Source organism: Periophthalmus magnuspinnatus, chromosome 15 (genome assembly GCF_009829125.3).
Source record: "Periophthalmus magnuspinnatus isolate fPerMag1 chromosome 15, fPerMag1.2.pri, whole genome shotgun sequence".
Taxonomy (NCBI): Eukaryota; Metazoa; Chordata; class Actinopteri; order Gobiiformes; family Gobiidae; genus Periophthalmus; species Periophthalmus magnuspinnatus.
This window is the reverse complement of record NC_047140.1, coordinates 30750797-30767560: the sequence shown is the minus strand read 5'-3', so window position 1 is coordinate 30767560 and position 16764 is coordinate 30750797. Positions and strand designations below refer to the sequence as shown.

Genomic DNA, 16764 nt, shown 5'->3' with positions numbered 1-16764 from the left:
ATGATATCGATGGGTATTAATGTGGCTGCGATCCAATACTGGTGCATTATTTAAAGCAGGAGTGGGGCCGTATCCGCCGTAAAAGCCGCCTCAGCCCTTATCCCCGTGACCTTGGACAGATAAATCGATATCACAAATTCTGTCTGAAGTTGGAGTCGAGCCTAATCTGTGATGACAAGAGACGCTGCTCTATTGACAGTCAGTGAAACGCGAGCTCCGCAGTCTGTACCTTACGTGTTTGGGATTAAACTCGAGCGTTTCCTTCGCAAACTGTCAGAATTTCTCTAAAAAACACATTTCATCCCACAATTTCCATCTAAAATTGCATCTTCTGACTGTTTCTTTCAATTTTTCACAGGTCAAACCGAGCTGCAAAGTGATACCCAACGGCAAAATACCTCCCCTCGCCAAACACAAGGCCAACAACCTCAGCAAGAAGTGCGTGAACGAAGAGCGAGAGCGGGCGAAGGAGAAGGAGAAGAGAGAGGAGAGGGAGGTGAGGGAGGTGAGGGAGGTTTTGAAGGTGGAGCTGGAGGAGAGGAGAGAGGAGGAGCTGTCGGAGGAGGGGCGGGCGGAGGAGCAGGCCTTCTTAGTGGAGCTGTACAAGTACATGAAGGAACGAGACACGCCCATCGAGAGGATCCCCTTCCTCGGATTCAAACAGAGTGAGTACAGAAATGTCACGTACTAAACTTTACATTTGCATATCATAGCAACTAAAGAGCCAATCCGGAGCGAGGCTGTTGAAGGTAACGCCCCTTAATGCCACGCCGCTTAGCAACGCTGTCAATCAAACCTGTTGCTAACGCTAGCGGGAGTGACTTCAGGGAAAGGAGGCGCCTGATTTGTCTGTTATTAAAGTTTATATCTTGATTTACAGACACAATAGTGAAATAAAAACCCCAGGATCATGTGGAGGGTTAATACGAACATTTAAGACCAAAATGAGTCTGACAGCAGCAGGTACAGTTTTTCAATAGAAAGCGAACTGGAGTCAGAATGCAGCGGCTAGCAGGTTAGCTATGTCAATTTATATTAATCTATGACAAGAACAGGCAGAAAAACAACACAAGAAAAGACAAATATCAAAATAAATGAAGAAATAAGTCTACGGTATGTGGTGTGTGTGTGGAGTGAGTGTGATGTTGTATGAGAAAGTAAAAATTATTTAAGAAAAAATTAAAAAAAATAGGAGAGACAGAAATAAAACTATAATCTAAACAGTGATTTTCCTCATCACCACCTCCACCTCTGGTCTCTGAAAAGACTTGAATTCTTTCACTGTACCTGGCAACGTCACTGTTAGCGCAACTACTTCCTGTTAGCGTCACTACTTCCTGTTAGCATCACTACTTCCTGTTAGCGTCACTACTTCCTGTTAGCGTCACTACTTCCTGTTAGCGTTACTACTTCCTGTTAGCGTCACTACTTCCTGTCCGGTTTTATTTCTATGAAGTTCTTGCAGCTAAAAAGAATAAACATTTAAAGATGAGGCAGTGGACAGGGAGCTGCAGGTGGTTCAGGGGTCAGAGGTCAGGGGGTGAGGGTCACACAGAGGGACAGGGAGCTTCTGTGTTTAGAAAGAGACATGTTTGCGCCTCAATGCTAACGCTAATGCTAATTTTGAGGCATAATAAACATTAAAACAGCACCACAAACTGAAGTATTCCATTAAAAAATAATCAGGTAATCTTTATTTTTTATTAATTTGAATTTTAAAAGGTTGATCATTTTATATTTTACACTTAAATAACAAACAAACACACACACCACGAGTTAGCTAACGTGCTCAGTTTGATCAAATACAGTATAAGTTGTGCATCGGCCTGTCACTATAATCACTTTATCAACTTATCGTTCAGTTTAAGATGGAACAGGATATTTTGAAACTCAGTATTTATCATATTTACATCTTTTTGCTGTTAAACTAGGGAGATTTTCAGTATTTTTGTTGTAATATGATAAAATTTGAGCTGTGGAGGGGTGAATAACTAACTTTTACGTCTAATTATTGGTTCATTCTGCTGTTTCTGTGCTGCAGCTCAGGTCTTTTGAGTGATACGTCTGTTTAAAAATGTTTTACTGGGATTATCCTGGATTATTGTTATTGCTTCAGTGGCATTAAGTAGTTTCAATGTTTTTGTTTATCGCTGTACGACTTTGTAAAGTGTGTTATCATGACAGGCCTGGGTGTTTATAAATTGTTGTACCTCAAGGTTTTAAAACTTTTATCAGCTCAAATCTCCATATTATCGTGTTATTATTGTCTGGGTACATTTTATTTTCAATTTCTAAATAAACCGCCAAACTTTAAAGCAGAAGTAAACGCCACAAGCCTGGTTTTTAGCTCATGTGAGAAAATGTGCTGCGTACTTCAGGTACAGGAAGTGAATCTGGAGCAAAACACAGCGCCTTGTGAGTGGCATTTATTATATCTAACCACACTCTGCCACTGAATAACCTTCTGTTACGTTTTCTGTGAAGACAAGGGCACATCTCCAACTTGAAAACAAAACAGAAACTCTAACACAGACTACGCTGGAATTAATAAAACATCTATTCCAAAGTGAAGCGGTAACAAAGGGGTGTGACGCTCGTGTAAGTGGAGACGGAGACGGCGTCGGATGCTCGGGAGGCTCCTGTCGGATCCCATTGCGAGCGGCTTTAATGCAGGAGGAGCATCTTCTTCCTGTCAGAGGGGTTTCCTGTGAAGGCCAAGAACGTCCTCCAAACGTGCGGAGGAACGGCGCTCGTCTGCTCCCGATGAAAGAGCTCTGATGTCGCTCTGTGTGTACTACTCATAGACCGTGTGTGTAAATGGACAGAGCTAACCTGCTAGCCGCCGCGCGTCAGAGAGGAAGTGAGTCCAGTGGCTCCAATTCAATTTCTACTAAAAAACTCTGTCTCCTCTCTCTGTACCTGCTGCTTCAGACTCATCATTTTGGTCTTAAATGTTCGTATTAACCCTCTACATGATCCTGGGGTTTTTATGTCACTATTGTGTCTGTAAATCAAAATATGAACATTAATAACAGACAAATCAGGGCAGGAAGTGGCTTTACCTTCAACATTCTCGCTCCTGATTGGCTCTTCTGTTGCTATGATACTCACAGTTGGAATTCCAAATATGAGACTGGCTCCAAATTGGCCCCTATAACTGTAGTATGTGTGTACTGTGTGTGTACTCTCTGTGTACTCTCTGTGCACTGTGTGTGTACTCTGTGTGCAATCTGTGTGTGCTTTGTGTGTACTCCAGTGTGTACTCTGTGAATTCAGCGTACTCAGAGTAGTCAGAGGGTGCAATGTGTAGTAGCGTGGCCCACATCACAGAGACACTTGTGGTGTTTTTAAGTCGTGGAGTTCCGTTTGTTTCGTTGCTTCTTTTCTGCCGAGCTCTTCTTTTCTGCCGAGCTCTTCTTTTCTGCCGAGCTCTTCTTTTCTGCCGAGCTCTTCTTTTCTGCCGAGCTCTGCACATGTTCTACTTTGACTCTTTATTGGTTCAAAGATGTAAATCAGCTCATTCCACCAACACTTTTTGTAGCTGAAATGATAAATGAGAGGACAGATGTCTTTGTTACAGTGGAGTTTATAAGTCCAACAGTGTGGAGCTGCCGGCTGAAGGTGGCGGTGGCGGCGGCGGCGGCGGTGGCGGCGGGGCTAACCTCGCTGCAGTGTTTTGACAGCCCCGTCTGTTTGATTGCCGACATGTTGTTGCTTAAATAGGTCATTGTGGTTGAGGGAGACGGAGGAAGAGGAGAGGGAGAATTACGTACCCATCGAGCTTTATTTTTAGTTGGCATTTCTCAGTTTGAGCTCAGAATAAAGTCGAGGTCCGCACGCCAACTGTTTTACATACAGTACACGCTTTGAATCTCAAAAACAGGCACATCATAAGCGCGGCCCTCATTAAATGGTGAAATCATGCTGTTTAAACTTTGTCCTTGGCAGCGAGCGCATCTCTGCACACACGCGAGAAAGAGACAGAAACGGCAAAATACAACATAATTAATACAAAAAGCCCTCAGATGTGTTTTGATTTGACTCTCTTTAAACCAGCTACAAATATATAAAAAATGAAAGCGCGCTCCGTTCTGTGATGTTAACAGAAATTATGTTATTTTAGTAGCATTTCAGAAATTACATTTTTATTAACTTCTCTGGAGCTTAACAAAACAGCAGATGGTCGAGTGATTTAGCAGCCGCGGCGCTGTCATAAATGTCCAAATTATTCTGTCCCAAATCATATTCGGATTCTAAAGCGGTTCACTCCTCTGCAGCTCGCACCTTAAAATAGATCATTTCAGGGACATCAACCAAAATGACGCCCCCTGCTGAAATTCACGGTATATTTGGCAGTGAAGTACAGTTGTATATTTGTTTTTCTCTTCTATTAAATTGTTTTTTTTTCTTTGCTTGTTTGTCTTGTGCACAATTAGTCTGTTTCCTCGAGGATTTGATCTGAATGCTAATGTCCAACGCACTGATTTTTGTATTTGTTTAAAACTGTCGGAGTTACTGGAATACAGATATTATTGAAAAGTCTAAGGGGAAGGGCATCAGGTTTAAAATGAATGTTGCTGACATGTTATTTTAACTTAAAGGGCCCGTGTTGTGTTATTTTCTGTGTCGTTTCTCTGTTTTAATGTTGTTTTTTCATCACAAACAGACCTGGAATTGTGTGTTTTTTGTTTCGTCCTCACATGTTTAACACACAAATCCTGCTGAAAACACTCTGTTCCACCTTGTGATGTCATCATGTGGTAATACAGGAAGTGAAAACTCCACACACCATTTATAGAATTTGGATCATTTTAGGTCTGGAATTCTCAATCTCGACTAAACCAAAGGTAAAAGTCGCTGCTCACTTGAAAACTACCACTTGATGACATCACAAGGTGGAACAGAGCGTTTTGAGCTTTGCAGATGTGACAGACTAATAATAAAGTGTGACTCAAACATGTGTGAATGAAACAAAACACAACTTTGAGTCAATTTTGCGTAAACAGGACCTTGAATAAATCTCTTCCTTCAGCAGTTGCTCCTTTCTCATCGAGGCCTCGTCTGTTTCTTAAAGTTCGTGTTCTGAGGGCGCGGCCTGTGTGTGTGTGTGTGTGTCCATGTGTGCGTGCATCTGTGTGTGTGTCCATGTGTGTGTGCATCTGTGTGTGTGTGTGCTGTGCTTGTGTTTCTGTTGTGTTATATTAATATTGAGCTGTTTGTGTTGAAGTGCTGTGGATGTACAGGACTGTGCAGAGACATGTGATGAGGATGGGAGTATTGGAGTATTGAAGTATTGGAGTATTGAAGCATTGGAACATTGGACTATTGAAGTATTGGAGTATTGAAGTATTGGAGTATTGAAGCATTGGAGTATTGAAGCATTGGAACATTGGACTATTGAAGTATTGAAGTATTGGAGTATTGAAGTATTGGAGTATTGAAGTATTGGAGTATTGAAGCATTGGAACATTGGACTATTGAAGTATTGAAGTATTGGAGTATTGGAGTATTGGAGTATTGTAGTATTGTAGTATCGGTGTATCAGAGCATCGGAGTATCAGCGTATCAGCGTATCCGAGTATCCGAGTATTGGAGTATTGAGGTGGTGTTGTGTAAATGCCCCTGATGTGCTGTGTGTGTGTTAACTGTGTGTGTGTGTCTATGCGCCTGTGTGCCTAGTTGTGTGTTCCTGGTTGTGTGCCCATGTGCCTGATTGTGCGTGTTCCTGGTTGTGCGTGTTCCTGGTTGTGTGTGTGCATCAGTGTGTGCTTGTGTGTGCCTGGTTGTGTGTGTGCATCAGTGTGTGCTTGTGTGTGCCTGGTTGTGTGTGTGCATCAGTGTGTGCTTGTGTGCGCCTGGTTGCGTGTTCCCAGTTGTGTGTGTGCATCAGTGTGTGCTTGTGTGTGCCTGGTTGTGTGTGCCCGTGTGCCTTATGGTGCGTGTTCTTGATTGTGTGTGTGCCTAGTTGCGTGTTCCCAGTTGTGTGTGTGCATCAGTGTGTGCTTGTGAACATCAGTTCCCATTTGTCTGTCTCTGTTGTGTTGTCTAATTGCTGCGGCGCTGCGTGTCGGGAGGCCGCGTTGTGTTTCTGTTTTGTCATCCTTATCTCAGTGATAATTGGCCCTGCCAAATAGAGGGGAATTAAGAAAAGAAATTGCTAATGACAAGACATGTAAGAAAAAGCCTGTTCTGTCGTTCTGTGTATCTCGTCTCGATCCCTCGCTCTATTGTGGTAATTACAGTCGATGTATAACAGGCTGGTTAAATAGCCCATCGCTCTGTTTCTGCAGTCACAAAGCGCAGTAAAGCCCAGTGCTCAGTTCAAATAGAAAAAACGACCCGGCTCCTTTGTTATTCCACCCGAGCATTGACAACAGTCGCGCAGAGGAGGGAAGGAAAAAATCAATGCTGTCAAAAGCGGAGATAGGAAAATGTCATTTTGACAAATGCAAGGCTTTGTGTACTCACAGATTGAATTCTGATGGATTTGTTCCCAGGCGAGTCCTCCTTCTCTTATTATTCTTCTTATTTATAGGCCTGATATAAAAATGTGAAACAATGATGTTACAGAGAAAGCAAATAGAAATGTCATTGGCTAAATGCAGAACGCAAATGAACCAGCCTCACACTGTTTATGAGCCGCTCTTTGGACAAAACATTAACGCTCTCAGGAGTTTAGTGAAATATCATCACGACTGTTTTGATTTGGGCTTTGACTCAGAGTTTGCCTGAACAAATCAATGCAAATGAATTTGCATGAGTTCAAACAGACGTATGAACATATTGGCCGGTGTTTGATGCTTTAATAGTGTTCATTCAGAGCTGCGGGCGGCGCAGGTGAACCAGGCCGACTCTGTGTGTTTTATCTGCTCAATAGTCAATATTCATTTACATCTTTTCAACAGTTCTGCCCTTCATCCTCCACAGAGCCTCATTTTACTCTTTCGTCTTATGGAGAAAGTCACATTCAAAAGAAAAACCTTTAGAAACTAAACAAGTTTAGGAAAATAATATTAAACTTTTGTCTTATTGTGTGTTGTGTACTTGTACTTCTAGTGCATTTGCTTATAGACTTACTACTTTACTGTCCAGTGTACTTGTACTTTAGGCCACATACTTATAGGTTAAATACTGTCCTGTGTACTTGTACTTCAGGCCACATACTTATAGGGTTACTACTTTACTGTCCTGTGTACTTGTACTTCAGGCCACATACTTATAGGTTAAATACTGTCCTGTGTACTTGTACTTTAGGTTAAATATTATCCTGTGTACTTGTACTTTAGGTTAAATACTATCCTGTGTAGTTGTACTTTAGGCCACATACTTACAGTGTTATTACTTTACTGTCCTATGTACTTGTACCTCTAGGGCTCGTGTTAATACTGTCCTGTGTACTTGTACTTCAGGCCACATACTTATAGAGTTAATATTGTCCTGTGTACTTGAGTTAATACTGTCCTGTGTACTTGTACTTCAGGCCACATACTTATAGAGTTAATATTGTCCTGTGTACTTGAGTTAATACTGTCCTGTGTACTTGTACTTCTAGGGCTCATGCTAATACTGTCCTGTGTACTTGTACTTCTAGGGCTCATGCTAATACTGTCCTGTGTACTTGTACTTCTAGGGCTCATGCTAATACTGTCCTGTGTACTTGTACTTCAGGCCACATACTTATAGAGTTAATACCGTCCTGTGTACTTGTACTTCAGGCCACATACTTATAGAGTTAATACTGTCCTGTGTACTTGTACTTCAGGCCACATACTTCCAGCGTTACTACTGTCCTGTGTACTTGTACTTCAGGCCGCATACTTATAGGTTCAATACTGCCCTGTGTACTTGAGTTAATACTGTCCTGTGTACTTGTACTTGAGGCCACATACTTATAGAGTTAATACTGTCCTGTGTACTTGTACTTCAGGCCACATACTTCCAGCGTTACTACTGTCCTGTGTACTTGTACTTGAGGCCTCATACTTCCAGCGTTACTACTGTCCTGTGTACTTGTACTTCAGGCCTCATACTTCCAGCGTTACTACTGTCCTGTGTACTTGTACTTCAGGCCTCATACTTCCAGCGTTACTACTGTCCCATGTACTTGTACTTCAGGCCTCATACTTCCAGTGTTACTACTGTCCTGTGTACTTGTACTTGAGGCCTCATACTTCCAGCGTTACTACTGTCCTGTGTACTTGTACTTCAGGCCACATACTTCCAGCGTTACTACTGTCCTGTGTACTTGTACTTCAGGCCACATACTTATAGAGTTACTACTGTCCTGTGTACTTGTACTTCAGGCCTCATACTTCCAGCGTTACTACTGTCCTGTGTACTTGTACTTCAGGCCTCATACTTCCAGCGTTACTACTGTCCTGTGTACTTGTACTTCAGGCCACATACTTCCAGCGTTACTACTGTCCAGCCCTGACAGCTGATATTTAACTTACGTTGTTGTTTTCCTTGTGTCCACAGTCAACCTTTGGACCATGTTTCAAGCTGCGCAGAAACTGGGAGGATATGAGTTGGTAAGTACTCACACATGTGCCGATACGTCGCCTTTGTCCAGAGACTCTCCCACGCCGCCCTCCTCCTCGTACGTGTTTTGTCTACTCTTTCCCCCTAAAAACACTGTTCATTCGTTCCTCTCCTCCACCTCCCTCTCGTCTTTTCTGTGCCTTTTGTCCTTAAGGTCACGAGTTGTTTTCCCGGTGAAATAACATAATTTTTTCTTTTTTTTTCTTTTTTTTTTTTGCCAATCTGCTCCTGTTGTTGCGCTGCCCCCTCACAGTGGAAAACACATGTCTCTCCGCTCGGCACCGGTCACAAGGAAATTGGTCAAATCGCTCATTTTTTCCCAAGTCCGCAATGACGTCCCGCGCTCATGTATGCCCAGAAGTGTGCTCCTGAATGCACAAAACACACACACACACACACACAAAAACTACAGCTATATCATCAGATTTAAGACGTAAAAGTTTAAATAAATCACTTCTGTGGCTCGTTACAGAAGCAAAAACGATACTAAACTGTTTCGTTCTGCCGTTTATTTATTGCAGCTCGTGATTTTTAACAATACTGTAAATTTTGGACCAATGTAAAGAGTTTTTTTTTTGTTTTTTTTTAGCAATCTGGTGTAATATAATCCAAACAGAAAACCACACTGGGCTATAAACAGGATACAGCTCATGTAATCAGCAGTTTTAAGTTCTATATTTGCAGCAACAAAAGCGTCTCGAGTTTCAAAGGTTTCGCTGGAGGAATATGTGACTTCATGACATATTATACAACCCCATTATATTTGATAATTACATGTTTAAGATTCAATAGTGGAACAAATTGAGTCAGTCCCTCCTCGAGAGTTTCAAAGTGACGTCAGGCGTTTGAGCTGCATTCCTACAGAACATTACATAAGAAAAGGGTGAGCTTTATATAACGACTTACATTTGTTATTCCTCAGATGTTGTCTTGTCCAGTACAGATTAGTCCGGCTTATTACGTTAAGGCGAAGAAAGTGGATTTGTGCAGCGCAAGTGGAGCACAAAGTCGTTTAAAGTGTTTTATACAACGAGAAAGACGTTAATATGACAATACAGTAAATCAAAATATAAATGATCATCAGAAAATGGACTTTAAAAGAGAAGAGGCAGAATAAAACAGGACTGAACCAGGATTAAACCGGGACTGAACCAGGACTGAACCGGGACTGAACCGGGACTGAACCAGGACTGAACTAAGACTGAACCAGGACTAAAACAAGACTGAACCAGGACTAAAACAGGACTGAACCAGGACTAAACCAGGACTAAACCGGGACTGAACTGGGACTGAACCAGGACTGAACCAGGACTGAACCAGGACTGAACCAGGACTGAACCAGGACTGAACCAGGACTAAAACAGGACTAAACCAGGACTAAACCAGGACTGAACCAGGACTGAGCCAGGACTGAGCGAGGACTGAGCCAGGACTGAGCCAGGACTGAGCCAGGACTGAACCAGGACTGAACCAGGACTGAACCAGGACTACATTAGGAGACAGTCCTCATATTGTGACATGGTTCATATGACGCTAACATGTCGGAGCATGTACATAATAATTCAGTATTTTATTCAGTCCTTATTACACACACAGTTCATCTGGTTCATAGTAAAAATAAATGACACGTTATAAAGTCACAGACACAAACAGCGTCACAGATGAATCTCCTCACACTCTACAGCTCCAATCATCAGATTATTCAAATTCTGCCTCTGCGCATAAACAAACACTGATCTGATCTAAACGTGACAACACAGGATCTCACTCCACAGTTTACATGTAACCAGTACTACAAAACCGCAGTACTTTTCAAAATATTCATTATAAGCCACACTTCAAACTGTTTTTCCTCGAGGTGTGCAGTATATAAGAATGAGCTTTATTTTTATTTATTTTATGATTATTATGATTTATTAACTTTTTTTATTTTTACTTTTTTATTATTATTGTTATTTTAATAGTTATGTATTTATTATTATTATTATTATTATTATTATTACTATTATTATTGTTGTTATTATTGTTGTTGTTTGTATTTTTTGTATTTTTATTTAATCTTTTTTTCCACCATTTAACACTAAACTGTCCCATCTCCTCTGTCCATTCTCTGTCCTCTGCTCCACACATTTGCTCTTGCAGATCATTGACTGTGGACTCGTTTTAAACACCTCACACTGACAATTTAAAACAATAGAATCTTGATTTGATTAATATTTGCATAATTACACTGCCCTAAATTATTATGAGAGAATGAGTAAATGTTTCCGCTTCACTCGCACAATAATTAATTCCTCTTTTTGTTCCTCTTCTCGTTCCTTTTGTGTTTTTCAGATCACAGTTCGGCGACAGTGGAAACACGTTTATGATGAACTAGGCGGAAACCCCAGCAGCACCAGCGCGGCTACGTGTACGCGCCGCCACTACGAAAGGTGAGCCGTTCAATCTGCCGCGCTGTTGGGCCTAATAAGATTCACAGAACTGTTTACGTGGACCAGAGCGTAAACTCCCTCTGTCCCTCTGCTGTTTCCAAGACCATTTCACCTTCAGGGGCAGCGCCAGGCGTTTTAGTTTGGAGGAGCTGAGGGGGGGCTAAGGTGTTCAGTGTGGACACTTAATAAATGAATTTAGAGCCTTTGAACAACGAAGCGTATCCCCACACCCCTCTGCCATGTTTGAGTCACAGCTTTAAACTCAATTAAATGTAGAGACGTATAAAACCTAATATAGATTTCTTAATTTTTATTTATTTGTTTAGAATTGTTATATTTTTTTTTATTGTACTTATGTTATGTATTTGTTTGGTTTTTTTATTATTATTATTATTATTATTATTATTATTATTATTATTATTATTATTATTATATTGTACTTTTTACTTATTTTATTTTTTATTTTATATTATTGTTTTTATTTATGTATGTATTTATTATTATTATCATTATTATTATTATTACCACCATTATCATTATACTTATTTTACTTTTTATATTATTGTTTTTATTTATGTATTTATTATTATTTTTATATTATGTAATGTAATGTATTTTTTAATTTATTTTTATTTCTATTATTTTTTTTCCTATTATTTATTTATTTATTTTTATTTATTATTTTTTATTACTATTATTATTTTTTATATTATTTATTTATTTTATTTTATTTTTGAACACTGTTGCCAGTGGATGTGCTATGAAAATGGAGCAAAAATCTTTAAGGGAGCTATGGAGGAGCATTGGCCGTTCCCGGGGAGCCCAGTGCCCCCTAAGCCCCCCCTCAAACCCCCCTCAGGCCCCCCTCCCGCCGCCGCCCCTGCTTTTATGTATAACACTGCGGCACTATGTTTGAGAGATATGCTAATCCGGGGGCAGGCGGAGTCTTACAGTAAATAAAAGTATTGAAATGAGAGAAGCCTAATGGCGTACAGAAACACATTCCTCGCCAGTCTAAATCGATTCACCGCGCAACTACATTTGGTAATTATTCCAAGATATTCCGAGATCCATTGATCAGACACATGCCACTATGGAACCAATTATACAGTAAACCAGTCCCAGGCAGCGTTACAAGCTCGTTTAACAGGAATTCAAAACTGGAAAATAACTGCACATGTTGAGATATTAATTGTAAATTGACAGCTTTGCACTCGACATTACGCACATAAAAAGATAAAATGGAAAAGATAATTTGAACGTATTTAATTAGCGGGATTCTGCAGCCACATAATCACTTGCACGCTATTACAAAACCCAAGCATATGGATGTGTTCCTCCGGGAGCTGCCACGCCGTAACGCACACGCACAAACGCACACACACAAACGCACACACACAAACGCACACACAAATGCACACACACAAACGCACACACAAACGCACACACAAACACTTTCCCAAGGTTAAACAAACGCCAAGTACGATCTCCGCTGCGCTAACCAGCCGCTCTCTAAGCAGGTCAGTGCTGCAGGCTCCTGACCCTCTGTGGATTCACTCACCTGCCGTTAAAGCTCTACTGCGGAACATTTGGAGTGTGTGCACATTATACATGTCGTTACCGGGCAGAAAAAAGGCGTGGCTCTTTTTTTTTTCCCTGCAAAATGGTGGAGCTGTGTTGTTTATAAACTTGAGTTATTGTTTCGATGCGTCTGCGGTCGTGTGTTTCTCTGTTTCGTAAAAAGACGCTGTTTTATTTCTGTTTGTGTTTTACAGGGAGAGTGAGAGCAGGTCCTCGACTTTATAAATACATAAGTCCATTTAAAACATTAAAAACAGGAGCAGGTGTGAGTTTAAATGTTTATCTCCACATTATTAAAGTTCTGCAGTGGATCTGATCTGTACAGTTTCACACGAGCTTCAAATATGTTCCATTTTTGGGAAGTAAAGTTGTTGTTTTTTCCTCGTTTCAGTTCTAGTGTGGACAGTTTTTAGAGACAACCGTGAGATCTTGGATTAAAAGTTCTACTCTACCTCTTCTCCTCTCCCTCTCTCCTCCTCTCTCTCCTCTTTCTCACTCTTCCCCTCTATTGTTCAGATTTTAGACAAAAACAATCATGAGATCTTGGATTAAAATTTTTTTCTACCTCTTCTCCTCTCCCTCTCTCTGTTTCTCTCCACTCCTCTCCCTCTTTCCTCCTCTCTTCTCTCCTCCTCTCTCTTCATCTCTTCTTTCTCTCTCCTCCTCTTCTCTTCTTTCTCTCCCCTCCTCTCCCTCTTTCCTCCTCTCTCTTCGTCTCTTCTCTCTCTCTCCTCTCTTTCCTCTTCCTCTCCTTTCTCTCTCCTCTTCTTTCTCTCCCCTCCTCTCCCTCTTTTCTCCTGTCCTCTCTCCTTCTCTTTTTCCTCCTCACTGTTCCTTTCTTCTTTCTCTCCCTCTTCTCCATCTTTCCTCAAGTACTCTCTCCTCCTCTCCTCCTTCTCTCCTCCTCTTCTCCTCTCCCTCTCTCCTCCTCTCCCTCTCTCCTCCTCTCCCTCTTTCCTCCTCTCTCTTCGTCTCTTCTTTCTCTCTCCTCTTCCTCTCCTTTCTTTCTCCTCTTCTCTTCTTTCTCTCCCCTCCTCTCCCTCTTTTCTCCTCTCCCCTCTCCTCCTCTCGTTTTCCTCCTCACTGTTCCTTTCTTCTTTCTCTCTTCTTTCTCTTCCCTCTTCTCCCTCTTTCCTCATGCACTCTCTCCTCCTCTCCTCTCCTCTCTCATCCTCTCCTCTTTCTCACTCTTCCTCTGTGTTGTTCTGTTTTTACACTTTTACAATCATGAGAACTTGGATTAAATTTTCTTTTCTACCTCTCTCCTTTTTCTCCTCCTCTCCCTCTCTCCTCCTCCTCTCCCTCTCACTCCCTCTCTTCTCCTCTCTTCCCTCCTTCTCTCTCCTCTTCTCTATCGTTCAGACTTCTCTACATCATTAGATCTTGTTTTAAACATTTCTGTATCAAAGTTGCACAAACAGGTGAAATATTGAGTGAGTTTTTGGTCTTATCTCGTCATAAATAGATTAAATCCATTTTGCTGAAGGTTTAAATCTGAGGCTGAATCTGTGTTTATTAAATCTACAGAATCCACATTACTCAAAATTCCTCTTTCTTTTTCTCGGTGCTGATGTAAAGTTCCAGTTGATGTTTGATGTTTTTCTAATCGTAGCGTCTTCGTTCAAACACCTGGCTCCAAGCTGTTCTCCTGAGACGACTTTATGAACATGTCCGTCTGCGTCTGGTTATGTTTTATCACAAATCCTAATACCACGAGTCATTACGACAGAGAGATGACATAATAACACATCACACTCATCGATTGTGGATTTATGTGTGTGTTTTATTACAAAAACTGGAACAAAGTTTGATCGGAAAAATATTTGTGCACCACCAGACAAATATCGGACAAATCCTCTCATTCAGTGTCTTTTTTTTCTTTATTTTTCTACTTTTTACATTTTATAAACAAACAGAAAACATCAGATATACGAAGTAAGATATATGGAATTATTTAGAGAAGAAATAAAAACAAAAATGGGTGTTTAAACTGGCAAATGTTCTCAAAAAAGTCTGATTTAAATGAACACAACTTGTATTTAAAATAATAATAATCTGCGTGTGTCAGTCCATCTGCGTTTGTGCAAAAAAAAAAAAAAAAAAAATCCTATTTGATTATCGGAGTCTGGACATTCCCAAAAATCCGGACACACATATATTTTTGTGGATATGTGTCCGCTCCTGTATCTCTGGCTGTTTACCGTTTGACTGGACATAAGTGGGGTCATGGTGAATGCAGCGGCGGCAGGACGAGGCTCTGAGCTGTGACCGCTGCTGCGCTCGACTTTCTCCACTAAAGAGCTGAGTCTATACAAAGCAATAATATCCAGAGTGGAGTGAATATCAGCGGAATGTCAGGCGGAATGTCAGCGGAATATCGGAGGAATATCAGGGGAATATCAGGAGGAATGTCAGTGGAATATCAGGGGAATATCATTAGGAATATCAGGAGGAATATCAGAGGAATATCAGGAGGAATATCAGGGGAATATCAGAGGAATATCAGGAGGAATATCAGAGGAATATCAGAGGACTATCAGAGGAATATCAGAGGAATATCAGAGGAATATCAGAGGAATATCAGAGGAATATCAGAGGAATATCAGGAGGACTATCAGGAGGACTATCAGGAGGACTATCAGGAGGACTATCAGGAGGACTATCAGGAGGACTATCAGGAGGACTATCAGGAGGAATATCAGGAGGAATATCAGGAGGAATATCAGGAGGAATATCAGGAGGAATATCAGGGGAATATCAGGGGAATATCAGAGGAATATCAGGAGGAATATCAGAGGAATATTAGGAAGAATATCAGAGGAATATCAGAGGACTATCAGGAGGACTATCAGGAGGACTATCAGGAGGAATATCAGGAGGAATATCAGGAGGAATATCAGGAGGAATATCAGGGGAATATCAGAGGAATATCAGGAGGAATATCAGAGGAATATTAGGAAGAATATCAGAGGAATATTAGGAAGAATATCAGAGGAATATCAGAGGAATATCAGGAGGAATATCAGGAGGAATATCAGGGGAATATCAGAGGAATATCAGGAGGAATATCAGGAGGAATATCAGAGGAATATTAGGAAGAATATCAGAGGAATATCAGAGGAATATTAGGAAGAATATCAGAGGAATATCGGAGGAATATCAGAGGAATATCAGGAGGAATATCAGAGGAATATTAGGAAGAATATCAGAGGAATATCAGAGGAATATTAGGAAGAATATCAGAGGAATATCAGAGGACTATCAGAGGACTATCAGAGGACTATCAGGAGGAATATCAGGAGGACTATCAGGAGGACTATCAGGAGGAATATCAGGAGGACTATCAGGAGGACTATCAGGAGGACTATCAGGAGGACTATCAGGAGGACTATCAGGAGGAATATCAGGAGGAATATCAGGGGAATATCAGAGGAATATCAGAGGAATATCAGGAGGAATATCAGAGGAATATCAGGAGGAATATCAGGAGGAATATCAGGGGAATATCAGAGGAATATCAGAGGAATATCAGAGGAATATCAGGAGGAATATCAGAGGAATATTAGGAAGAATATCAGAGGAATATCAGGAGGAATATCAGAGGAATATTAGGAAGAATATCAGGAGGAATATCAGGAGGAATATCAGAGGAATATCAGGTGAAAAAGCTGGCGGAAGATCAGCGGAATATCAGGGAATATCAGGAGGAATAGCAGAGGAATAGCAGGCAGAATATCAAAGGAATATCGGAGGAATATCAGGTAGAATATCAGGCAGAATATCAGCAGAATATCAGGCAGAATATCTGGAATTTCTGCGGAATTTCGGTGGAATATCAGATGAAATGTCAGAGGAATATCAGCGGAATATCAGGCGGAATATCAGGTGGATTATCAGCGAAATAACAGGTGGAATATCAGAGGAATATCAAGAGGAATTTCAGGAGGAATATCAGGGGAATATCAAGAGGAATTTCAGTAGGAATATCAGGGGAATATCAGAGGAATATCGATAGGAATATCAGGAGGAATATCAGGGGAATATCAGAGGAATATCAGGCGGAATATAAGAGGAATATCAGAGGAATATCAAGAGGAATATCAGGTGGAATATCAGAGGAATATCAAGAGGAATTTCAGGAGGAATATCGGGAATATCAAGAGGAATTTCAGGAGGAATATCAGGGGAATATCAGAGGAATACCAGAGGA

General features: G+C 40.9%; 1 protein-coding gene across 1 annotated transcript in view; it reads left to right on the top strand.

Annotated features, from left to right (window-relative positions):
* arid5b (AT-rich interaction domain 5B) overlaps positions 1–16764 on the top strand; it is a 124038-nt gene that overhangs the window by 96038 nt on the left and 11236 nt on the right. The window contains exons 6-8 of the mRNA XM_033979371.2: positions 359–665; positions 8479–8531; positions 10876–10973. Coding sequence (XP_033835262.1) covers positions 359–665; positions 8479–8531; positions 10876–10973 — 458 coding nt within the window. The remainder of the gene's footprint in view (positions 1–358; positions 666–8478; positions 8532–10875; positions 10974–16764) is intronic.